At 44.4% G+C, this 25,210-nt stretch overlaps 1 protein-coding gene across 5 annotated transcripts in view; it reads left to right on the top strand.

Annotated features, from left to right (window-relative positions):
* MINDY4 (MINDY lysine 48 deubiquitinase 4) overlaps positions 1-25,210 on the top strand; it is an 82,510-nt gene that overhangs the window by 35,185 nt on the left and 22,115 nt on the right. For all 5 annotated transcript variants that reach the window (XM_087946963.1, XM_087946962.1, XM_087946961.1 and 2 more), the window contains 6 exons: positions 1,718-1,834; positions 3,826-3,914; positions 5,959-6,060; positions 7,039-7,102; positions 8,632-8,697; positions 12,542-12,609. In XM_087946963.1, the coding sequence (XP_087803089.1) occupies positions 1,718-1,834; positions 3,826-3,914; positions 5,959-6,060; positions 7,039-7,102; positions 8,632-8,697; positions 12,542-12,609 (506 nt within the window). The remainder of the gene's footprint in view (positions 1-1,717; positions 1,835-3,825; positions 3,915-5,958; positions 6,061-7,038; positions 7,103-8,631; positions 8,698-12,541; positions 12,610-25,210) is intronic.

Below are 25,210 nucleotides of genomic sequence, written 5' to 3'. Positions count from 1 at the left end.
TGCAAATCCGGCTTTTCGGATTTGACTGTGTTTGTCGGAAGACCCTCCCACCCCAAGTGATGATCCTATGATTTCTACATGTCATAAAACCGTGTTGTTTGCTGAGCGCCTCAATTTGTGGGGATGCTGCCACGAACACGGGACGTCACAGTTTTCGCTGCTGTTGCAACTTCAAGCGGTCACTAAACAAATCATTTTGATCACGGGAATCCTGTGATGGCTGTAAGCACAAGGACACTGGTTGTAAGTCACTTTTCTTCAGTGCCGTTGCAGCTTTGGAGAGTTTGCTAAACGTGTGTGTTTGTTGAGGACTACTTATAAAAGTGCAGAGAAGAGCAACCGGGACGAGGAGAGGACTGGAGGCTAAATAACATTCAACGAAGGTTGCAGGAACTGGGCCTGGCTAGTCCAGGGAAGAGAAGGACCAGGGGAGACAGGATAGCAGTCTTCCAATAGTTGAGGGGCTGCCCCAGAGAGGAGGAGGGAGGTCAAGCTACTTTCCAAGGCACCCGAAGGCCAGACAAGGAATAATGGATGGAAACTGAACAAGGAGAGATTCAACCTGGAAATAAGGAGAAACTTTCTGACAGGGAGAACAATCCACCCATGGAACAGCCTGACCTTGGAAGTTGTGGGAGCGCCATCACTGGAGGCTTTCAAGAAGAGATTGGACTGCCATTTGTCAGGGATGTGCAGGGTCTCCTGCTTGGGTGGGGGGTTGGACTAGATGACCTACAAGGTCCCTTCCAACTCTGTTAATCTGTTAAAATTTAAAAAGAGGTTCTCGGTCATCCAGGCCATGGTTGTCACAAAGGTGCTTTTTCAAAAGGCAACTGGACTTCCTTTGTTTTCGTTTTTTTTTCTCCCCCCCAGTTGCCTTTTGAAAAACCACCCCTGGGAGAAAAATTAAAAGTGTTTGCCGGTTGGAGAAACGCCAAGCCAACGCAAGTTGGCATTAAGGGCAGATTCCTGAGCAGCCATTCTCTCAGGTTTTGTTTTAACGATTAAACTTGAAAACCCGAAAGAGGCTAAGAAGTGCATGAGGGACCTGCAGCCAAACCTCATTTTGCTTTGCCCTGGTTCATTTATTATTATTATTTTTTGCTGAAACAACGCGATGAGGAAAAAGAAGGAATGAGGAGAACCTGCCAGGTTAATGGCAGAATTTCTGGCATCCGAGTCAAGAACTGAGCCCAAAATTTGCTAAGTGAGAGTTCTGTTGCTAAGTGAGCTTTGACCCATTTTACAACCTTGCCACCGTTGTTAAGTGAAGCACTGCAGTTGTTGAATTAGTAACCCGGTTGTTAAGTGAATCCACCTTCCCCATTGGCTTTGCTTGCCGGAAGGTCGCAAAAGGGGATTAGGGGACACACACGCACTCACACACACCCCTTTGTAAACATGAATCAGTGGCCAAGGGTCTGAATTTTGATCATGTGACCATGCAACGGTTGCAAGTGTGAAAATGGCATTAAAACACTTTTTTTTCCAGTGCTGCTGTAACTTCGAATGGCCACTCAATGAATCAGTGTAAGTCAAGGACTACCTGTATGTATGTTCTCCAGTTTTGTCTTTCCTGGTTTAAAATGGCGCCTCTCAGTCTCTCTCTATCCTGTCATTTGATGTTATTTCCCAAATGAAAACAAGAGTTTTCTCCTTTCATGTTTGCTCTTTCTCTTACTGCCTCACCCACTTTTTCTTTTTCTGTTCATCAAAGGACCTGAAAACTCTGCTTTTCGGCTCCAGTCTTGGATGCTTCAACGAAGAGTGGAAAATCCAGAGTTTCACGTTCAATGAAAACCCGGAGCTGAAATACGGCATCGTGCAGAAAAAGGTAACCAGTCCCCATCGGGCTCCCCAAATCACTGAGAGGTTCTTGCCAACTAGGGCTGATAAAAGTCGCCTGCAAGAAACTTTCCATTGGAAAAAGGTGCGCTTCCCCCCCAAAAAAAAGACAACTGGTCTTTCTTATTTTCTTTGAAGACATTTCGCTTCTCATCCAAGAAGCTTCTTCAACTCTGACTGGATGGTGGGGAATTCCTTGCAGACACAGATGGTCATTTGCGTTCTTTTTAGAGAGTTGCTGAGGCCACCTGAGGTTTGTCTGTGTCCTCAGGTCCACATGTTGGAAGACAAGGATTTATATTCGTCACAATCATCGGGTTATTAGTACTCTCTCTGAGAGTCGTTGAGGCCACTTGCATCCTCCACCACTCAGTCAGAACTGAGAAGCTTCTTGGATGAGAAGTGAAATGTCTTCAAGGAAAAACAAATCTTGTTTTTTATTTTTTTTTATTTTCAAGACATTTCACTTCTCACCCAAGAAGCTTCTTCAGCTCTGACTGCATGGTGGGGAATAGAAGGATTTATACTCCTTGCAGGCAGCTGGTCATTTGCACCCTTTTGGAGGCTCACTGAGGCCACTTGGAGGTTTATCTGTGTCCTCAGGATCACCTGAGTGGTGCTCCAGCTGTTGTCCCTAGTTGCCTCCTGAAAAAGCACCTCTGTGACAACCCTGACTTGGAGGACTGAGAATCTCCATAGACATTTTCCATTGTATAGGTAGTCCTTGATTTACAACCCTTAGTTGTAAAGTTACAATGTTTAAAGTTGCAGTGGCTACTGAAAAAAAGTAATTTATGACTGGCTCCTCACACTTACGACCGTTGCAGCGTTTCCCCCCGTGGTCACGTGATCCAAATTCAGACGCCGGCAACTGACTCGTATTTATGACGGTTGCAGCGTCCTGGGGTCACACGATTCCCTTTTTTTGCGACCTCTTGACGAGTAAAGTCGACGGGAGGAGCTGGAATCGCTTCACGACAGTGTGACTAATTCAACCGCTGCAGTGACTCCCTTAACAACTTGGACAAGAAAGATCGCAAAGTGGGTCAAAACTCACTGAACAACCCCTGCCCCTTAGCCAACGTGGGGCCCAGTAGTGGGATTCAAAAACTTTTACCGCCGGTTTGGCGGGTGCGGCTGAGTAGGCGCGCTTTGCACGCGTGCACACACTTTGCTTGCATGCGCACTGCCAAACGCGCACTTTTGTGCAGGCGCAGAGGCTTTCCAACTCACCTCCTGCACGCCTGCACTGATGTGCTGCGAAAGCAGCTGTGCTTCAAAAGGGAGGGAATAAAGGTGAGTAAGAGAGCGCAGGTGGTCCCAACAGCAGAGCAACAGAGAAGAACCAGTTTGGTCTCTGCTGGTCATTGGCGCTACCAGCTCGGTAGAACCGTGCCAAATCGGTAGCATACCACCATTGGTTGGTCGTAAGTCAAGGGGCTGCCTGTACGTCCGTTTTTTTTTTTCATCCAAAAACACCTTTTATGGATCAGTAAATGCCCTGCCCGGTGGGGGAGGTTGGAAGAACCATTCAACACCGCCCCCCCCCCATACACACACTCTCTCTCCTCCCTCCAACCCTCCAAATTCTAACTTAGTTTCCTGAGTTCTGCTGTCCAACCTGGTCTCTTTGAAACAGGACTTTAAAACCGTCCTCTGCGGCCCTTTCTTTCCCCCCTGAATATTTTTAACCTCCAGAAAAACCCAAATGCTTTCAGTTTTGGGCGCAGTACAAAGCCTCCACCACGTATCTTAACCTGGCTCGGCCTCTCCAGGAAAAGGTCCAGGGACCTGAAGTTTCAATTAAGAACCTGGCAGGGTCAGATCTCATTGTATCTACGAGGGTCACCGGACAGCCGCCAAGGACAACGGTGGCCGGGGGTTGGCGGGGGAGGCGGTCAGCCAGGTGAAAAGAGATCCCAGCTGCAGAGAATTTTTCACACGTATTGTTTTCCTCCGTTCTTTCCTGGCCTCTTCCAGGGTGGGCCGTGCGGGGTCCTGGCAGCCGTTCAAGCCCACGTCCTCCAACATCTTATCTTCGGTGACAGTAGCCGGAACAACACATTTGGGTACGTCCAAGGCTCCCAAGAGCGCCCCCGGTGGTTTTCCATTTGCCTTCATAGGGAATTCTCCCCCTCTCTCTTTATTGTTGCGGGGGGAAATGGGGTCGGTCCTGGTTTGGGCCTCTTTGTTAGGGTTGAAAAGGATAAGTCATACAGATTTCAGCTCAGCTCGGAATAGAGCTGGAAGGGGCCTTGGGAGGTCTTCTAGTCCAACCTCAAGCAAGAGACCCTAATCTGAGACAAGTGGCTCTTCTTAAAAACCTCCAGTGTTAGATTACCCACAACTTCTGGAGGCAGGTTGTTCCATGGGGGAATTGTTTCTCCCTGTCAGGAAGTCTCTCTTTAATTCCACATTGCTTCTCTCCTTGATGAGTTTCTATCCGTTGCTTCTTGTCCTGCCTTCGGATGCTTTGGAGAATAGGGTGACCCCCTCCTCTTTGGGGCAGCCCCTCCAATATTGTCACACTGCTATCATGTCCTTCTCTTCATTAGACTAGACGTACCCAGTTCCTGCAACCATTCTCCCTATGTGTTAGTCTGCAGGCCTTTAATCAGCCTAGTTGCTCTTCTCTCTACTGTTTCCTAAGTCTCAGCATCACTTTTTTTTGTAATGCGGTGACCAAACTGGACGCCGTATTCCAGGTGTGGCCTTAACTAAGGTTTTTATGAAGCGGTGCTAATATTTCGTGTGATTTTTCATCCCACGCCCCCGTTTATAGAACCCAGGATTGAATTAGCTAAGGATGACGGAGAGGGGGTAGGAATAGAGGTGGAATTATCCAGTTTCCGGCTTCCAGAGAGCGCCCGGAGTCCGGGGAGGGCAAAAACTCTCTCCCCCCCACAGGCTATGCCCACCCAGCACCTGGGCAGGGAACCCTTTGCTAAAATATTTGAAGCCCACCTCTGCTCTTAGCCCCCTGGGAAGGAGCCTCTACGGACTATTTCATCCCACCTAGCAGGCCTTTGCAAGGAACCCCGAGGCCTCCAGAAGCTGGAGATGCCCTCCCGTGGACCATAGAACTGAGTTGGGCATTAGACCCATTGACCTTCCCAACTCCCATGACCACCGGGAGCGTTGGCCAAGGGAGAAGACCAACCGCCAGAGAAACCATGCTGAAAGGAAAGCTTTGTGCATCAACATTGCTCTTCAGACCTCAACTTGAAGTCCTCCTGGGCCATTGTGGGGGGCGAGAGTTTGGGTTACTCTGACCGCAATTCCCAGCAGCCCCGCCCATCAAAGCCCACCGTCTGAGATGCAGTATATAGAAATCAGCAACTCTGAACTGTGGGGTCCCTGGTGCTCTCTGAGCTTGGTGGTTTTCTTGGAAATGGTAACATCCTCAGTGTCAGAAGGGTGTGGGGTTTGTAGAGAGGAGTGGGGGGGAGGAGGAGGAGGAGGAGGAGGAGGAAGAGAAATGTGGGGTTCTTGATGTTGTCTGAGCTGGGTGGTTTTCTTGCAGGCATTTCATGACCCAGCTAGGGAACATCATCAGTACTAGGAGGGACTGGGGTTTGTGGGAAAAGGGAAGAAGAGGAGGAGGAAGAGGAAAAGAGGAGGAGGAGGAGGGGAGGGGGAAGAGCAGAAGGAGGAGAAGAAGAGGAGGAAGAAGAAGAAGAAGGAAGGGAGGAGAAGAAGAAGGGGAGGGGGAGAGGAGGAGGAGGGGTCCTCGATGTTTCCTGAGCTTGGTGGTTTCCTTGCACGTATGTCATGACCCAGCTAGGCAACATCATCAATGCTAGGAGGGACTGGGGTTTGTGGAAAAAGGGAAGAAGAGGGGAGGAAGAGGAAAAGAGGAGGAGGAGGAAGAAGAAGAAGAAGACGGAAGGAAGAAGGAGAAGAAGAAGGGGAGGGTTGGAGAGGAGGAGGAGGAGGAGGAGGGGTCCTCGATGTTTCCTGAGCTTGGTGGTTTCCTTGCACGTATGTCATGACCCAGCTAGGCAACATCATCAATGCTCGGAGGGAGTGGGCCCTGTTTATATATACCTTGTCTTGGTAGTTCTCTTGGTTAGGATCTCTTTTTTTGTCTCTTTTCCCTTCTGCGACCTGCAGGTGCCTCCGGCCGTCTGACCCCGAGAGGGACCAGTGCCTGATTCTGGCTCTTGCTGGTATTTTGTGGCGTGCAGGTGGCAGTGAGAAAGTGGTGTTGACTTTGTAAGTGAGAGGTACATTTAAAAAGAAAGAAAGAAAGAAAAAAAAACCCCAATCACAATGTCAACGAAACCCTCTTCCTGCCCTTTCCCCCATCTAAACTTATTTTCACCTTCTCCGATGGGGGAATTGAAGTAGACCCCCCCGAAAACTGCAGGCTCCGCCCTCACTCATCAAGAAGCTCCCCCTAGTCCTCAACTTACGACCCAAAGCGGAGCCCAAACTGTAGGTCGCTAAGTGAGATATTTGCCAAGTGGGGGTTGTTGCCCCATTTTACGGCTTTTCTTTGCCACGGTGGTTAAGTGAGCCGCTGCAGCCATTCAGTGAATCACACGGTTGTTAAGCGAATCTGGCTCCCCCGTTGACTTTGCTTGTCAGAAAGTCCACCAAAGGAGGAAATCACACAACTCCAGTTCTGTTGTAACCTCAACCGGTCACTAAACAATCCAATACAATCCATCTCTTGTGTATTAGACTCGGCTAAGCATGACGGTCAGCGTTGGATGTATATTTTGTGCATATTCGTAGATATTGTACTCTCAAATTGCAAATGGAGACGTGGGTACTCTATTTTTCTTATCTTCGTTTTTAAGTGCTTTGGTTTTATTGTATTGCGAACAGTTGCTGGGGTGCATCCACCGTTTCGCTGTACTTCTACAATGACAATAAAGCTCTTCTTCTTCTTCAAATTGGTGGTATGTTGAGGACAAGCTGTTCCACCGTGCCGGTTCAGAGTTTAACTTGGACAGTTTGACCCTGGGCAACAAGAGGGAAAAGAACCTCCCTTGGCCACCTGAAGTCTTTGGAGACGTTGGGTGGGAGCTCATATTAGACTGCAACTCCTCAGGAAGTATGAAAATAGTGGAAACTTCAAAATAGCAAGAGTACACTGACTGGGCCTGCTGAATCACCCACAGTTTATTGCTTTTTTTGCCCTGCATTCAAGAAAATCAGAATGTTTTGTTTTCCTGACCTTTTCAGGACTACAGGAACACAGCAGTTCACGCCTGCGGGAAAATATAAGCCAGATGGGATCTTAGAAATGGTACATTTTCATCTAGACTTCTTCCTCCTTCCCTCCCTCCCTGCCTTTCCCTTGTTTCTCTTCATCATCAACTGGTCCCCTCTGCTCCCCTTCTCCTTCCCCTTTCTCTCTATCTCTCTTTCTCTCTCTCTCTCTCTTTCTTATCTTCGTCTTCATTTCCTTCCTTCCTCTCTTCCCTTCTTCCCTTCCCTTCCCCTTTCTCTCTTTCTTATCTTCTTCATTTCCTTCCTTCCTCCCTTCCTTTCCCCTTTCTCTCTTATCTTCTTCCTCTTCATTTCCTTCCTTCTTTCCCTTCTCCTTTCTCTCTCTCTCTCTCTCTCTCTCTCTCTCTCTTTCTTTTCTTTCTTTCTTTCTTTCTTATCTTCCTCTTCATTTCTTTCTTTCTTTCTTTCTTTCTTTCTTTCTTTCTTTCTTTCTTTCTTTCTTTCTTTCTTTCTTTCTTTCTTTCTTTCTTTCTTTCTTTCTTTCTTTCTTATCTTCCTCTTCATTTCCTTCCTTCTTTCCCTTTTTGGTAAAGATATAATGATTATATTTTTATACTATATCCAAATTTGAACAAATATTCCCCAATCTATGGGATGTCACATTGAGGCTGCTTCAAATCTTAATTAAGATTTGAAGATTTGTCAAAGGAAGACATTATTCTGGTCCCCATTCAGACAAGGATAGAAAGAGAGAGAAAGAGAGAGGAGGAGGGGAGAGAGAGAGAGAGAAAGAAAGAGAGGGAGGAGAAGAGGGGGAGAAAGAGAGAAAGAGGAGGCAAGAGAGAGAGAAGGACAAAAAGAGAAAGAGGAAGGGAAGGAGAGGGGGAAGAGAGAGAGAGAAGGAGAAACAGAGAGAGAAACTAAATAAAAAAGATACGTTCAGTGTCTGGAAGTTGGTGAGAAACCAGATAAGCATAAATAAATATTTAGGCTTATCCTCTTAGTAACTTAAACCCTTTGGTACTGGCGGTTTGGAGTTGGTACATGTGAGACGCGCAATTCCACCAGGCAAATGTGAGAAACGCCCCCTATTTCCCTTCATCCCAGTTTTCCAAAAAAATCTCTTTCAGATGCTCTGAATTTTTTTGCTTCTCTTTAATGCTGGATGTTATCCAAAGTCCAGGTGGCCCTAACAGATGGATAGCCTAAATGAGCAGACACCGCCAGAGTGAAGTGGCTGTTTCATTTATTTTTTATATATACAGTGTGTGTGTGTGTGTGTATAATATGTATATATAATATGTATATGTGTGTGTGTGTGTTTATTTATTTATTTAAAGGTCATTGCCCTCCTGGATTCAGAAAACTGGATTGTGGTCCATGCAACTGTAATTCAGTATGTACGCCAGCTTTGGCCACTTTAAGATAGGTGGGCTTCAACTCCCTGAATTCCCAAGCCAGCCACATATTTCTTTTCCAACCCCAGCAGGATTGGGATTTCTGCTTTTTTTTAAAAACGTGTCATTTGGGTGATTTGTCGCCTAAATGTCAACATTTTGCTTTTGCCTGCACCTCATCTTCCTCTTTTTCTCGCTTTTTTTGCAGCTTCTGTTGCACTTTATCACAACGTACGAAGATCTGCTGATGTTCCTACAACAGAATGTCCATCAGGTATGAGGCTGGGAAGGGAGCAATCAAATTGTACTTCACTTCTTATTGCCGTTTTTTGCTTGCGTGTTTAAAAGCACTACTGCCACGTGGTCTTGGAAAGACACACCAGTTTATCAGGAGTGGAATGTGTGGCTTAGATGCGGCTCTTAACTGCCCTCCAGCTTGCTTTTTCAAATTTTATTTTATGTTTTAAAAAACCCTGCCTTTATTGCAGGTAGGGTTTAGCATTACATAATGTAATGGAGGCTAGAATTCTTGTCGTAAATCAGGAATGGTCATAAGCCAAGGCACCCACATGGCTAACCCCATTTGCAACTTGTTTTGGCTACAGTCGTAAAATGAATGCATGGTTGCAAAGCAAACCAAGCAGCTGTAAAGCGAATCCATTCATTATAAGTGGGTGGGGTTGCTGTTGTTGTTTTTTTAAAATCTGAAATCAAATGAAAACGCCAGAAACTGGCAAATAATAATAATAATAAATCACTGTAATGTTACTAAGGAATGATGATAAAACTGAGCTGGTTGCCCAGAGCCCAAAATTCGGTCATCTGAGCAAGGGTGTGTGTGTGTGTGTGTGTGTGTGTGTGTGTGTGTGTCAATCATAACTCCAGACTGCATCACAAATCCCTTTTGGGGGAGGGTTGTTGTAACTTTGAACATTCACTGAGAAAAATAGTTGTTAAGCAAGGACGATCTATGATTTATAAATAAGTCAAGGTGACAGGCATATCGCTTTCCCTCCTCCTATTTTCTGTGCAGCAACAATCCTGTGAGGTAGGTTGGCTTGAGCGGGAATGACTGGCTTATGGTCACCCAGCTGGCTTTCATGCCTAAGGCGGGACTAGAACTCACCGCCTCCTGGTGATTGGCCCAAAGTCACCCAGTTGGCTTTCATGCCTGAGGCGGGACTAGAACTCACTGTCTCCTGGAGATTGGCCCAGAGTCACTCAACTGGCTTTCATGCCTAAGGCGGGACTAGAACTCATCGTCTCCTGGTGATTGGCCCAAAGTCACCCAGCTGGCTTTCATGCCCAAGGCGGGAGTAGAACTCATCATCTTCTGGTGATTGGCCCAAAGTCACCCAGTTGGCTTTCATGCCTGAGGCGGGACTAGAACTCACTGTCTCCTGGAGATTGGCCCAGAGTCACTCAACTGGCTTTCATGTCTAAGGCGGGACTAGAACTCATTGTCTCCTGGTGATTGGCCCAGAGTCACTCAACTGGCTTTCATGTCTAAGGCGGGACTAGAACTCATTGTCTCCTGGTGATTGGCCCAAAGTCATCCAGCTGCCTTTCATGCCTAAGGTGGGACTAGAACTCACCGCCTCCTGGTGATTGGCCCAGAGTCACCTAGCTGGCTGTCATGCCTAAGGCGGGACTAGAACTCACTTTTTCCTGGCTTTACACCAGACAGGCTCAGATAGGTAGCAAAATAAAAGGATTAAGCCCTAAATGACAGCCAAGAATGCCAGGGAATTAGAATGTATTAAATAAAACAGTGCAATGCAGCGCAGTTTGCCTGTTAGATTTATTGGGCTGCTTTTCCTCCAAGAGTTGCAGCTGGCACACTAATGATTTCTCCTCCTATTTTTCCTCACAAAAACCCTGTGAGGCTGACATTCTTTCCATTGGTAATCCAGCAACTTTACCACGAATTAAAAGTAATAAAATGTAATAAAATGGCAGGAGCATCCAATGATGCATAACCTAATACATAGACACACACACACACACACACACAAACAAACATTTATCCTATTTGTTAAATTTATTTGCTGCCTATCTCGCCATGGGGCTACTGTGAACTACAATAGGCATATAGAGTAATACATATACATGCACATATTTTAAGAGTGTTCCAATACAATAAATAGTTATGAAATACTAAAGAAAAATGTAAGACAAACAAAGAAGTCAGGAAATTGGAAAGAAGTGGAAAAAGAAGGAAAGCACAAAATTATGGCGTTCTCTGCCAAATAAAGGAATAACAAAACCGTCGACATCTAATTTTTTCCATTTCTCCCAGAACCCTTTTTTAAATCCTCAAATCCATAAATCACCAATTTAATCTTTTTCTTCAACAAAAAAGTCCATCTGAGAAGGTTTCTATAGCCTTTTTTTCCCCCTCTTTAAAGTCTTTTTCTCTCCAACTGAGAAATTGTTTCGAGTGGTACTTAAAGAACGATGTTTGTGGAACAGGATGAATTAGTTTTTAATGGCTTTTCCTGATCTGAACCACATTCGCCAATCTTATTTTGATTTGAAAATTAAGGAAGGGCAGGCTCATTAGGACTTTGGGGGGTGGGTGGGTGGGAGGGGGGAGATTTCCCCATTGGCTCACGATGTAGGTTAGCAAGAGGCTGGGCTGTGTGTTTGTGCCGTTGCGAATGCCGTCTCTAGGAACCAAATTGCTTATTTGCTTTTAAAAAGTTAGGCAAGTTTTGGCTTCAACAGAAAAAAAAACACACACAAGTTGCAATGCAAAGACACAAGTGGTCCTCAAATATCACAATTGCACTGGACTCATTTGTCAATGGCTAGCCAATAAAACAGAAGTTAGAAATATGGAAATATAAGAGAAGGATTAATTTTATAAGGAGGGCTTATTAAAATGGATAAGCTATTTATTGTTATTATTGTTATTGTTATTATTATTAATAACAATAATATAATATAATATTATTATTATAATACACACTTTATTTAGAAATGGAATTTTTTAAAATGTAAGAAAACTTTTTAAAACTGTAAAAAAAATATACAATCGCACCGGAGCCCAAAATTTCTCATTTGTCTAAGCAAGGCAGTTGTTTAAGTGAGTTTTGCCAAGTGAATCCATCCAGTTGTTAAATTAGCAATATGGTTGTTAAGTGAATCCGGCTTTGCTAGTCACAAAAAGGATTCACACATGACCCCTGGGACATAGCAACCGTCATAAATATGAACCAGTTGCAAAGCATATGAATTTTGATCACATGACCAAGGGGACGCTGCCACAGTCGTAAGTGTGAAAAATAGACGTAAGTCACTTTTTTTCCAGGGACATTGTAACTTTGAACGGGCACTAAATGAACTGCTGCAAACAGAGGACTAGATGTAATTTAATAGCAATCATCTCATTTCTGAACAGTGTTGAAAAACTAAGAACAAAACCATAGCAATTCTCATTAAATACGTTTCACAGGTAGTTCTCGACTTAGGACCAGTTGCTTAGCAGCCGCTGTACCTCTAGTGTACTATTGGTTTGCTTAACAACCATGGCCGCCTATTAATGCAAAAAGATTGTAAAAATCAGGTTGGTCCCAAGGATGACCCGATTTAGACATGTATCCAAAGCCATAACTGTCATACGTTACAACCATGCCTAAGGCGGGACTAGAACTCCCCGTCTCCTGGTGATTGGCCCAATGTCACCCAGCCGGCTTTCATGCATAAGGCGGGACTAGCACTCCCAGTCTCCTGGTGACTGGACCAAAGTCTCCAGCCAGCTTTCATGTCAGAGGTGGGACTAGAACTCACCGTCTCCTGGGGATTGGCCCAAAGTCACCCAGCTGGCTTTCATGTCTAAGGCAAAACTAGAACTTCCAGTCTCCTGGTGACTGGTCCAAAGTCACCCAGATAGCTTTTATGCCTAAGGCTGGCTAGGATTCACCATCTCCTGGATGCCTTAACCATTAGACCCAATTGCCTCTCTAAATATCCAAAACGTCTAAAAAATATCCCAGAAACCATGAACAACCAATGCACACATTTTTTTTGTCCAACCACAAATGCTCGGGGAAGTCCCTATTTTACTCATGGCTCCGTATTTTCTTGTTCCACCTTCCCCTTGTCCTGCTGTTCAGTTTGAGGCTGGTCCACATGGCTGCATTCTTCTGACTTTGTCAGTGATATTGTCAAGATCCATCGATCGGTGAGTATACGTTTGCATTTCGTTTGGAGAGTTGTAATTAGCATTTAAGCCCCTGGTATATATTTGAAAGGCAGACATGGAGGAGTGCAAAGCTTCAAAGAATGTTTCTGCTTACGATAGGCGGAATTATTTAGCTTTCTCAGAAAAATGTCCAGGGCTGATTCTTCGCCCTAAACACGTATGCATTCATAACTACCGCGTCCATCCAAATGAATGGATCCCCGGCAAAAATTTCTGTGTTGTGAAGCATGGGATTATACAGTACACAAAAAAGGTACACATATAGATTGGGTGAAACCAGGCTCAATAGCAGGAACTGTGAGAGGGATCTTGGAGTCTTATTGGACAACCAGCTAAATAGGAGCCAGCAGTGTGCAGCAGCCGCCAAAAAAGCCAATGCAATCCTAAATTGTATTAACAGAGGGATACAATTGAGATCAAGGGAGGTACTAATACCACTCTATAAAACCTTAGTAAGTAACCACACCTAGGGTCCTGCACAGGGGTGGGATTCAATTTTTTTTAACAACCAGTTCTGTGGGCGTGGCTTGGTGGTCATGTTATTGGCTGGGTGTGGCCAACTCAATATCACTCACATCGAGACTCCCATCTCCTCGCCTGGCCTCTCATGACTGGGGGGATGCTGCAACAGTTGTAAGTGTGAAAAATGGTCATAAGTCACTTTTTTCAGTGCCATTGTAACTTTGAAGGGTCACTCCACACAAGCAAAGTACCAGCAAAGGAGGAAAAAAACTCCAGAGAAGTTCCTGAGACAGGAAGTCTAGTCCTGCCAAGAATGTAATAAGGGTTAACGGAGAGGCAGTTTCTGTAAGCAACACCAGAATGTTTCCTTCCTGCCTTCCTTACAGGATTAGGCCAGGAATTTATTCTAACAACCGGTTCTCCGAACTGCTTAGAATGTTAACAACCGGTTCTAGCGAATAAGTGCGAACCTGTAGAATTCCACCCCTGGTCCTGCATCCAGTTTTGGCCCCCACACTATAAAAAAGATGTGGAGGCTCCAGAAAGAGTGCAGAGAAGAACAACCAGGATGATTTAGGGGACTGGAGACTAAAACATATGAAGAACGGTTACAGGAACTGGGCCTGGCTGGTCTAGGGAAAAGAAGGATCATGGGAGACAGGAGTGCAGTTTTCCAATATTTGAGGGGCTGCCACAGAGAGGAGGAAGAAGTCAAGCTATTTTTTAAAGCACCCAAAGGCCAGACAAGAATCATGGATGGAAACTGATTCAAGGAGAGATTCAACTTGAAGATAAGGAGAAACTTTCTGACAGTGAGAACAATCAATCCATGGAACAGAAGTTGCCTTCAGAAGTTGTGGGAAGGTCATCACTTGAGACTTTCAAGAAGAGACTGGACTGCCATCTGTCAGAAACGGTGTCGGGTTTCCTGCTTGGGTGGGGGGGTGGACTAGATGACCTACAAGGTCCCTTCCAACTTGATTATCTGTTATCTGTTATCATTCTGGAACCCAAATGACAAGAAGTTTTAACCTATTTTGTACTGTAGGCATGTTGTATCTTGGTGGGTTTTTGCTTTGGTAGCAAAGACACTGTGTGATATCAGTTTGTTTTTCTCAACTTTGGCAAGTTTAGGCATGGCTGGCTGGGGAATTCTGGGAGTTGAAGTCCACACATCTTAAATTTGTCAAGGTTAAAAAAAAAACATAGTCTGTCATCCTAATTCCAGGGCTGCCGAGTGCCAAGGCGTACTTGAAGCCATGTTGACATCCTGGTGCGAGGAACATTATGCAGATGGCATCTTGGCAAACTTTGAGAAACCGTTTCAGCTTCTTCTGGTACCTGATTCTGGAGCATGTAAGCTCCGAGACATCAAGCAAAAATCCATGTAACTGTAGGATCAGCCAAGCTTAAAGCTTGAAGGACATTTCATGGGCTGTTTTGACGGTAGTCCTTCCCCAGATCTGGGTCCCACATTTTACAACCCTTCTTGCCACAGTTAACAGATAATCAGAATTGGAAGGGGCCTTGTAGGTCATCTAGTCCAACCCCCACCCAAGCAGGAGACCCTATACCATTTCTGACAGATGGCAGTCCAGTCTCTTCTTGAAGGTCTCAAGTGATGACGCTCCCACAACTTCCGAAGGCAACTTCTGTTCCATTGGTTGTAATGGTTACTAAATGAACTGTTGTAAGTCAAGGATTACTTTTACCCTTGCTTTACTGGAATCATGACTAAAGGGACTTAGGAACTGTATGCCAAGTGGATTTTTATCTTTTTTTTTTTTTTAAGAGCAGCAAATTAAAAAAAATCTGAACCTCTTAGCTCAAGAGCTGAAGTCCTCAATAAGAGGAAACAAACAGCGGAACTAATTTGGTCCCATTCTTATCTTCTGTTTATGTTGAGCAGTTTCTAAATGAATGCCTGCCTTACCGCTCAGGAGGAGGAAAGAAACGTAAGCAGGCAAGGGAGAATTCGCTGTTCTTCCTTAAAGTCTTTACGCTCCAAATGTCAGGCTAACCTAACCTTTCCTGTCCGTCAAAAGGGCCAGAGGATGAACTCCATCGTCTGTTCTGGGTGGGAAAAATATTCCCGGAGGGCAGGTTGGGAAACAGCTTATCCCGGAGAAGGTCCCTGGGTGCAATTGCCAAAAATCAATGCCAGACCGATGGCAGATTCGCCAAGCCAGTTGTGAGGAGGCTCAGAATATGTGGAGGAGCCACACTGTACCAGGGAACCCTTGACTTACAACAGTTCGTTTGGTGACCAAAGTTACAACAGCGCTGCAAAAAGTGACTTATGGCCATTTTTCACATGTACATCCCCCCCATGGTCACGTGTTCAAAATTCAGACACTTGGCAATTGATTCATACTTATGACGGTCACAATGACCCGGGGGCACGTAATTCCCCTCTTCACAACCTTCTCACAGGTGAAGTCCAAGGGGAAGCCAGATTCACTGAACAAGCAAATCAGTAACTTACCAACTGCAGTGATTCACTTAGCAACTGTGGCAAGAAAGGTCGTAAGATGGGACAAAGCTCACTTAACAAATGTCACACTTAACAACAGAAGTTTTAGCCCAGTTGTGGTCTCAGGCCAAGGACTACCTGTCAAGGAACGGCTGGCTACCTGTAATTCCTCCTCCAAGGTTTGCTTGTAACTCTTTCCTGAGTAGGTATTTTGAAATTACCTTGGAATGGAAAGAGCTGCGGGTGGCCCTTGAGTAAGGGATATTCATTCACCTACAGATGCTTTTCCAAAAGGAAAAAAGGGGAAAAAGCTGGACTTTCTTGGGTTTTTTTTTTCCTTTGAAAATATTTTGCTTCTCATCCAAGCAGCTTCTTCAATTCTAACTGAAGAGCTTGAGAACCGAAAAACTGAGTTTAGAACTGAAGAACCTTCCTGGATGAGAAGCAAAACATTTTCAAAGAAGAAAAAAAACCCAAGAAAGTCCAGTTGCTTTTTGGAAAATCACCTTTTCAGAAAACAATGATCTGTATGATTAACTCCACAGACATTCCACCATTCGTTCAATGACAATGGGACTGAATGAAGGGTTTCTCGACAAGGGACATCTTGGCTAAGGAATTCTGGGAGTTGAAACCCACAATCCTGAAACTTGCCCAGTTAGGAAAGACTGAACCACCTTCTCAAACATTCTGTTCCCTGTCCAACGGGGAACACCACTAGCTAGTTGCACCTTGGTGTAGGATCCTAACTCTAACCTCCCAGGAGCCACCCAAATCATTTCTGGAATAAAAGTGCTCAGTATAACAAGGAAAGTGACAATAATTTTACCTAGGAAATTGTCTGCCAGCAACCTCGGTGAAAGTGGTTCCCACGTGAATTGACCTATGTTTTAAATAAAGATATAGATCTCAGTTCAGGGTCCCAAAAACTCTTGAAGTTTCTAAACTTGTGCTTTGGTGGTTTTTTTTTTAAATAGTTGAAGGAAACAATGTGGTTTTTTTAAAAAAAAAAATTAAAAGCCCCATCCTTTTTTTAAATTATTTTTTTGGGGGAAAGGGGAAAAAACAATAGTGCTGAAAAAACAGCCTAGAGTCTAGGGAACGTCGAAGGTCAGAAAGGAGGCTGTTTGTACCATTAAAGCCAATTTATTCTAATCTGTGGAAAAAGCGACTCAGCCTAATCAACCTTGTTACCTTGAGATTACGAGCTCAAGATGCCACGTCTTTCCTTTACCTCTAAGTAAATGGCTCGTTTTGACAGACTTGAACGTGGAGCCCTGTCCAACAAAATGCAATTCAGTGGTTAGACAAAAAAGTAAGTTCCTACACATAGCCAAGAAAAACCAAATTTATTGAATAGGTGGTACCTGGCTCAACAGTAGTACCTGTGAGAGTGGTGGAATTCAAATTTTTTTTACTACTGGTTCTGTGGGCATGGGGTGGCTTGGTGGGCGTGGCAGTGGAAAGTTACTGCAAAACCCCTATTCCCTCCCCACACACCCCTAACCTGCTTTCCAGCTCCATTTTCCTGTGCAGGGCAAAGAAAGGAGACCCAGCCAATCAGCTGGGACTCAATGGGAGGCAGAGAAGAGATGGGGCGGGGCCAGTCAGAGGTGTCATTGGCCGGTTCTCCAGAACTGGTCAGAACCTGCTGAATACCCACCTCTGATCCTGATGTCTTAGCGTATGACATAAGTATGAGCCAGCTGTGTGCTGCAGCTGCGGAAAAAGCCAATGCCGTCCTAGGCTGCATCAACAGAAGGGATAGCATCAAGATCACAATAAGTTGTAGTATTGCTTTAAGTTGCACTAATGTATGGCTGTGAAAGTTGAACCATAAGGAAGGCTGAGCGCCAAAGAATGGAGGCCTTTGAACTCTGGTGCTGGAAAAGACTCCTCCAAGTCCCTTGGACTGCAAAGAGATCCAACCGGTCAGTCCGAGAGGAGATCAGCCCTGACTGCTCTTTAGAAGCCCAGATCCTGAAGCTGAAACTCAAAGACTTTGGCCACCTAATAAGAAGGAAGGACTCCCTGGAGAAGAGCCTAATGCTGGGAACAGTTGAGGGCAAAAGAAGAAGGGGATGAGAGAGAATGAGGGGGCTGGATGGAGTCACTGCAGCAGTAGATGTGAGCTTTAACGGACTCCAGAAGATGGTAGAGGACAGGAAGGCCTGGAGGAACGTTGTCCGTGGGGTTGCGGTGGGTCGGCCACAACTTTGCGACTCACAACAAAACAAGGCTATCTTGGAATACCGGAATGGCAGGTTCTGGTCGAAACAATACCAAAAAAATTGTTGAGATTCTAGAAAGAGTGCAGAGAAGAAGAACAAAGATTTTTAGGGGACTGGAGGCTAAAACATACCATGAACAATTGAGGGAACTAGATATGTCTAATCTAACTAAGTGAAGGACTAGGAGTGACACTGTAGCTAGTCTTCCAGTATTGGAAGAATTGTCACAAAAAAAGAAAGAATCAAGCTATTTTCCAAAGCCCCCGAAGGGAGGAGAAGAAGCAACGGATGAAAACTAGTCAAGGAGAGACGCAATCTGGAACTAGGGGGAAATTCCCTGACAGTGAGAACAATTAACCAGTGGAACGACTTGCTACAAGGAGTTGTGGGTGCTCCATTATTGGAGGCTTTTAACAAGAGGTTGGACAGCCATTTGTCTGGAATGGCATAGGCTCTCCTGCTTGAGCAGCGGGTTAGACTGGAGTATCTCCAAAATCCCTTCCAACGTTATTATTCGGTGCCATCTTCTTGTATGGTCACTAACATCACCCTTCTGTGGCCATTTTGATATTTTTTGAAATTTTAGACCTGCTTGCCACCCTTTTCTGAGAACTTTCTTGCAAAGTCTGAGGTTGTTGTTTTTTTTATTCAACTTCATTATACAAATAAAAACAAAAGTGATAAGGAAATAGGGAAAAATAAAGAAAGAGGAAAAAATAGTGACTTCCAATTGTTTTTCAGTGCAGTAGAATACAAAATACAGTTACAACCTCAAACTTTTTGCTTTATACATTTAGCAATAGCAATAGCACTTAGACTTATATACTGCTTTATCGTGCAGCCCTCTCTAAGCGGTTTACAGAGTCAGCCTCTTGCCCCCAACAATCTGGGTCCTCATTTTACCCACCTTGGAAGGAGGGAAGGCTAAGTCAACCGTGAGCTGGGATGGATGGATGGATGGATGGGAGGGAAGGAAGTAGGGAAGGAAGGATGGATGGATGGATGGATGGATGGGAGGGAGGGAGGGAGGGAGGGAGGGAGGAAGGAAGGAAGGAAGGAAGGAAGGAAGGAAGGAAGGAAGGAAGGAAGGAAGGAAGGAAGGAAGGAAGGAAGGAAAAAAATAGCAATAGTCCATAGACTTATATACCGCTTTATAGTGCTTTACAGCCCCCTCTAAGCGGTTTACAGAGTCAGCCTCTTGCCCCCAACAATCTGGGCCCTCATTTTACCCACTTCGAAAGGATGGAAAGCTGAGTCAGCCTTGAGCCTGGTGGGATTTGATCTGCCAAATTATAGGCAGCTGGCTGCAGAAGTAGTTTGCAGTACTGCACTCTAACTACTGCACCACAGAAGTTCCTATACTTGCTCCTATTTAGCAAGTACTATTTGTTTTTATAACTATTCATTTCTATAACAACAAAGTTAACTTAATAATCTAAACCTAAAATCAAATTTCCATTTTTTTTTCTGTTTAAAGTTTAAAGCCCAGAAGTGGTTTCCAAGTGGAAACAAAACAGGATGAATTATTTCTTGAATTAAAGCAGTCAGTTTTGCCATTTCTGCCATCTTCATCGCTTTTTCCATCTAATCTTCAAATTTGTCTTTCCCAAAGATGCTTTTTCAAGAGCCAACTGGACTTTATGTGTTTTTCCTTGAAAACATTTCACTTGCCATCCAAGAAGCTTCTTCAGCTCTGACTGAGTGGTGGAGGACGGAAGTGGCCTCAATGACTCTCAGAGAGAGTACTAATGACCAGATGACTGCAAGGAATATAAATCCTTCCATCCTCCACCATTCAGTCAGAACTGAAGAAGCTCCTTGGATGAGAAGTGAAACATCTTCAAGCAAAAAACAAAGAAAGTCTTGTTGCTTTTTGAAAAAGCTCCTTTGGGACAACCCTGACTTGGATGACTGAGAATCTCCATAAACAATTTGTCTTTCCATTTTTGTGCATATATAATTCTCACTGAAGTCAGCATAGGTAATGTTCCAATTTATTTTTTCTAGTTCTTTGTCCAATAGTCCTAAAAGAAAAGCATTCTGGTTTCAGTTTTATTTTTGTTTTAAGAATCTTTGGAATTAAAACAAAAATCTGGCCTCAATATTTCTTCCGTTTATCCCAATCCACCAAAGATGTGAGGTTGCATCTTGCAAATTTTGCAAAATACAGATAAATAAATAAAATGAAATGAGCAGTTCCAGATCCAATTAAAGCTTGATTAAAATTATTTAACAATAAGTATCTTAATGCAATTAGAAAACCAGCACAGGAAAGCATTATGTATTGGAATACAGTTCCAACTCACTTTAATAATTCAGTAATTTAAATAAAACTTTTAGAATATTATTTGAAGTTTTTAAAAAATATTTTCTCTCTCCTTGGAAATCTGTTCAACTTCATCAAAGTTTTCCATAAACCTCATATGTTTACCAACATTTTTTTATATAAAACTTCATTACAGAGTCATTATATAACTCAGGAGTTATATAAAATCACACAATAACAGAAAAAATATTGAACTTAAAAAAATGTAAGTTCTAAGCTGCCTAATAAAATACAGAAGGAAATAGAAAGCCAGATGAACATTTGATTGCAGCCCTCCAAATAATCACACAGTAAAATTTAGAAAATTAAACTAACCCAGCAATGAAAGAGAGTTATTGGGGGATATTAAGATAGAACTTTGAAAGGTTAAGAATCCGGAGATGGATTTTGAAAAGCTGCTCGGACTGTTGTATAAGAAGAAGGTGGGTGAAAATACATGACTAATAAGTTTTAGAATATATATATAGATGCCCAAATGAGAATTCAGGTCCTTTCCCCCACCCTCCATCTCCTCAGATCCACAGTGGCTTTCTATTAAAAATAAAAACCCTTTCTAATCAGTTGAGGGTTTTTTTTCTTTTTTTTCTTTTCCAAGTTAGATTTAACTTCTGTTTCTGACGCACATTTCACTCTGCTAGCATTCAGGGGAAAAATCTATAGACTTTTCTTTTTTTCCCTTTGTTTATTCCCCCCCTCCCATCTTTGAATCAGTCTGAATAAGGCCTTAGCGTTTTCTTGGCAATATTTTTGGAAGTGGTTTGCTCTGTGTCTTTTCCCTAGGGCTAAGAGGAAAGGCCCCCAGTCGGTTTTGTATGTAAGGCAGGACTAAAACTCACCATCTCTTGCTGACTGGCACAAAGTTAGTGAGCCAGCTTTCATGCCTAAGGTGGGACTAGAACTCACCGTCTCCTGTTGATTGGCCCAAAGTCATCCAGCCAGCTTTCATGCCTAAGGTGGGACTAGAACTCCCAGTCTCCTGGTGATTGGCCCAAAGTCATCCAGCCGTCTTTCATGCCTAAGATGGGACTAGAACTCTCCGTCTCCTGTTGATTGGCCCAAAGTCTTCCACCTGTCTTTCATGCCTAAGGTGGGACTAGAACTCACCGTCTCCTGGTGATTGGCCCAAAGTCATCCAGCCAGCTTTCATGCCTAAGGTGGGACTAGAACTCTCCGTCTCCTGTTGATTGGCCCAAAGTCATCCAGCCAGCTTTCATGCCTAAGGTGGGACTAGAACTCACCGTCTCCCTGGTGATTGGCCCAAAGTCTTCCACCTGTCTTTCATGCCTAAGGTGGGACTAGAACTCACCGTCTCCTGGTGATTGGCCCAAAGTCATCCAGCCAGCTTTCATGCCTAAGGTGGGACTAGAACTCTCCGTCTCCTGTTGATTGGCCCAAAGTCATCCAGCCAGCTTTCATGCCTAAGGTGGGACTAGAACTCACCGTCTCCTGTTGATTGGCCCAAAGTCATCCAGCCAGCTTTCATGCCTAAGGTGGGACTAGAACTCACCGTCTCCTGTTGATTGGCCCAAAGTCATCCAGCCAGCTTTCATGCCTAAGGTGGGACTAGAACTCCCAGTCTCCTGGTGATTGGCCCAAAGTCTTCCACCTGTCTTTCATGCCTAAGGTGGGACTAGAACTCCCAGTCTCCTGGTGATTGGCCCAAAGTCTTCCACCTGTCTTTCATGCCTAAGGTGGGACTAGAACTCCCAGTCTCCTGGTGATTGGCCCAAAGTCATCCAGCCAGCTTTCATGCCTAAGGTGGGACTAGAACTCACCGTCTCCTGGTGATTGGCCCAAAGTCTTCCACCTGTCTTTCATGCCTAAGGTGGGACTAGAACTCCCAGTCTCCTGGTGATTGGCCCAAAGTCTTCCACCTGTCTTCCATGCCTAAGGTGGGACTAGAACTCACCGTCTCCTGTTGATTGGCCCAAAGTCATCCAGCCAGCTTTCATGCCTAAGGCGGGACTAGAACTCACCGTCTCCTGGTGATTGGCCCAAAGTCTTCCACCTGTCTTTCATGCCTAAGGTGGGACTAGAACTCACCGTTTTCTGGTGATCGGCTGTGAAGAAGGGGCTGAGCCTAAGTCCTTCTCAGGGAGCTGTCATTGTTGAGGAGACTAGAATCCAGGTCTCCCAGTCCCTGGTCCAACTCCTTCCATACTAGACTACGCTAACTCTTGAACCAGCCCATCATCCCCCCTGGAAGATCTGTGCCCAAGGGTGGCCTAGAACTCACGGTCTCCTGGCTTCTAAACCACCATCTTTAACCACAACATTGCCTGGTTAAAGGCTGAGAGGAGGGGCAGGTCCAAAATCATCCAGCTGACATCCATGTTTAAGGCAGGACTAGAATTCAAGGTCTCTTGCTCTTTGCTGCCTTGAACTGTGATACCAAATTGGTTCTCACTTTATTAATCGACTAGCTCTGTACCCGTGCTTCGCTACGAAACTGTGTGGTCGGGCTTAGTTTTTTGGGAGGAAAATAAGAGGGGGAAAATGTCTGCCTCTGCCTACCAGCATCCATCGGTGTTCATCTGGCTAGCGTCCTGTCAGTGTGTGAGAGAGCTGAGGGCTGTTTGGAAACTGAAGCAGAATTTGCCGCGTGAGCAAAAAGGAGACAGCAAGAAGCCTGGCTGTCTCTTAGCTCAACTGTTCCTGTAGTAAAGCTGCTTGCTGCTGTGAAAGTGAAACCGAATCTCCTCTCCTCTCCTTGTGTTTTGCTTTTCAGGTGGGGAGGGGGAGTAGAACTCCTTAGCATCAGAGGGCTGTTTGGAAACTGAAACAGTATTTGCTGTGTGAGCCAGAAGGAGACAGCAAAGAGCCTGGGCAGGGCTTAGCTCAACTATTCTGTACTAAAGCTGCTTGGTGCTCTGAAACCGAAACTCCTCTCCTCTGCTTGTGTTTTGCAGTTGGAACAGGTTTCCTTTCAGGTGGGGAGGGGGAGTAGAACTCCTTAGCATCAGAGCATGTTAATAAGAATAATACAGGAAATACTCCAAATGCTCTGAAAAAAATCCTTTCTTAGTGAGCCCCTAGAAGCCAAGAGGAACATACGTGCCAAATTGCAAGTTTGTAGGCTTTACAGTTCTGGAGATTTTGTGATGATGCGTGAGTAGTATTTCACTTTTATATACATAGAAGATTAATTAATTAAATTTTGCTTGCTGCCCATCTCGCTGCAAGGCAGTTCTGGGCGGCTTACAACACCAACATCAATTGTGTAATTGCCTTAGATATGTATGGCTTCACCCTCCCCCATTTTTTAAAATCAGGGCTGGACAGATTTGGTTTTTTGAACTCTCGGTGGCCAGGAGATGACAAGAGAAAGGATTTTCTGACTCTCTTGTTAAAACACAAGGGGTCACCTGGATTTTAAGAGGCCTCTTTGGTGTAGAGCCTGAGGTTCTCCTGTGATTGGTGCTGTCAGCATTTCAAGAGGTGGACGTAGCTGGGAAGATCTCAGCCATCTCCAAAATTTGTTTTTTGGGGAGAGTAACCTCTCCACGCTTGGTGGCTTGTAGGCAGAACCATCTTGGATGAAAGACCAAATACCGCGTCCAGTTTTGGCCACCACATTACAAAAAAGATGTGAAGACTTTGGAAAAAAGTGCAAAGAAAATCCACTAAGACGTTTAAAGGCCTGGAGACTAAAACATACGAGGAACAGTTGCAGGATTTGGGTATGGCCAGTCTGAAGAAGAAAAGAAGGACTAGGGAGACATGATAGCAGTTTCCCCGGATTTGAGGGGCCGCCACAAAGAGGGAAGGGGTCCACCTATTCTCCAAAGCACCAGAAGGCCAGAGAAGAAACAATGGGTGGAAACTAATCAAGGAGAGAAGCAACCTGGAGTTAAGGAGAAACTTTTTAACAGTGAGAATAATTAACCAGTGGAATACCTTGCCTTCAGAAGTTGTGGGTGCTCCATTACTGGAGAGTGGACAGCCACCTGTTTGAAATAATGTAGGGCCTCTTGCTTGAACAAGGGGTTGGACGAGAATACCTCCAAGGCCCCTCCCAGCTCTATTCTGATCGATGGATTGATTAGATAGTCACACCGAGCTTCTGCAAGTTTCTGCAGCTTGTGTGTTCCTCCATTTTCTCTGTGTCTTGCTGGCCAAAAGCCCTTGAGGTCATCCTGCTTCAAATGCACTGAGATGTTGGCTTTGGAAAGAGGCTTCTTCCAACCTCTAGAAATGCCATTCAGTTTGCAGGTTATTTCCTCCCTAGGAAAAATGATGGAAAACCCAGATGTCGCTTCTCCTCCAGTGTCTTAGTCTCAACTTGGCGTTCCCAGAACATTTGCAACTATGGATGGGATTAGAACTTCCTTCTATTGTCCACACTTGGTGTCCCACAGCTCCTAACTGACGCATATTTCATCCATGAGTTGGCTTCAAGCAAAGCCATGGGAATTCCACCGTGCCGGTCATTCAGTGAAAAAAAATGGCCAGCGGCCGACCGATACTCATTATATCTCAGCAACTTTCCACTTTCTTCTTCTTCCGGTAATGTTCTGGACTTGACATTATTTGAAAGAGTCCCTACTATAAATCAACTCTTAGAATTGTTCTTTGATGATGGTGGTTTATTAATATAAACTTCTTTTTAGTGAGATAAACTTGCTTTCCAAGGCTGCAGTTAAAAAGCTTTTTTTAGTCCGAATACTTCCTCGATATGCCGAGCTTCGATTCGGCATTCCAGGGAACAATGACAATTATTCCTTGCTTTTATTTTTAGAATCAGATTCTTTTTTTTTAAGCAAGCAAAAAAATAATAATTAGTATTTGACTTTAAAATGTGATTTCCCACCCCCTGCCTTTTAGTTCAAATCCTAGTTAAACTCCTCTGATTTTAGGGGAAGCCATTGAAAATGTATCCTGTAGTTTGAATTCATTTTTCTTCTTCAGTGAAAAGGTTTAAATATTTAATTTCTTAAAAACAATAACAAAAAGGTTGCCGTGTGTAGAGGATTTCCTTCTTCCACTTTTAAATTGCTTGGGATGAGACCTTCCAAGTTTTTTGCTCTCATGGTTTAGTGACTGGAGGCTCCTCATCTGATTGTTTTCTCTGCGGCATCTCCTTCCCTC

Source organism: Notechis scutatus, chromosome Z (genome assembly GCF_049901735.1).
Source record: "Notechis scutatus isolate UNSWTSFEM ecotype Mainland chromosome Z, rNotScu1.2, whole genome shotgun sequence".
Classification (NCBI taxonomy): Eukaryota; Metazoa; Chordata; class Lepidosauria; order Squamata; family Elapidae; genus Notechis; species Notechis scutatus.
Note: the sequence above shows the minus strand (reverse complement) of the source record. Positions and strands in the feature narration are given on the sequence as shown.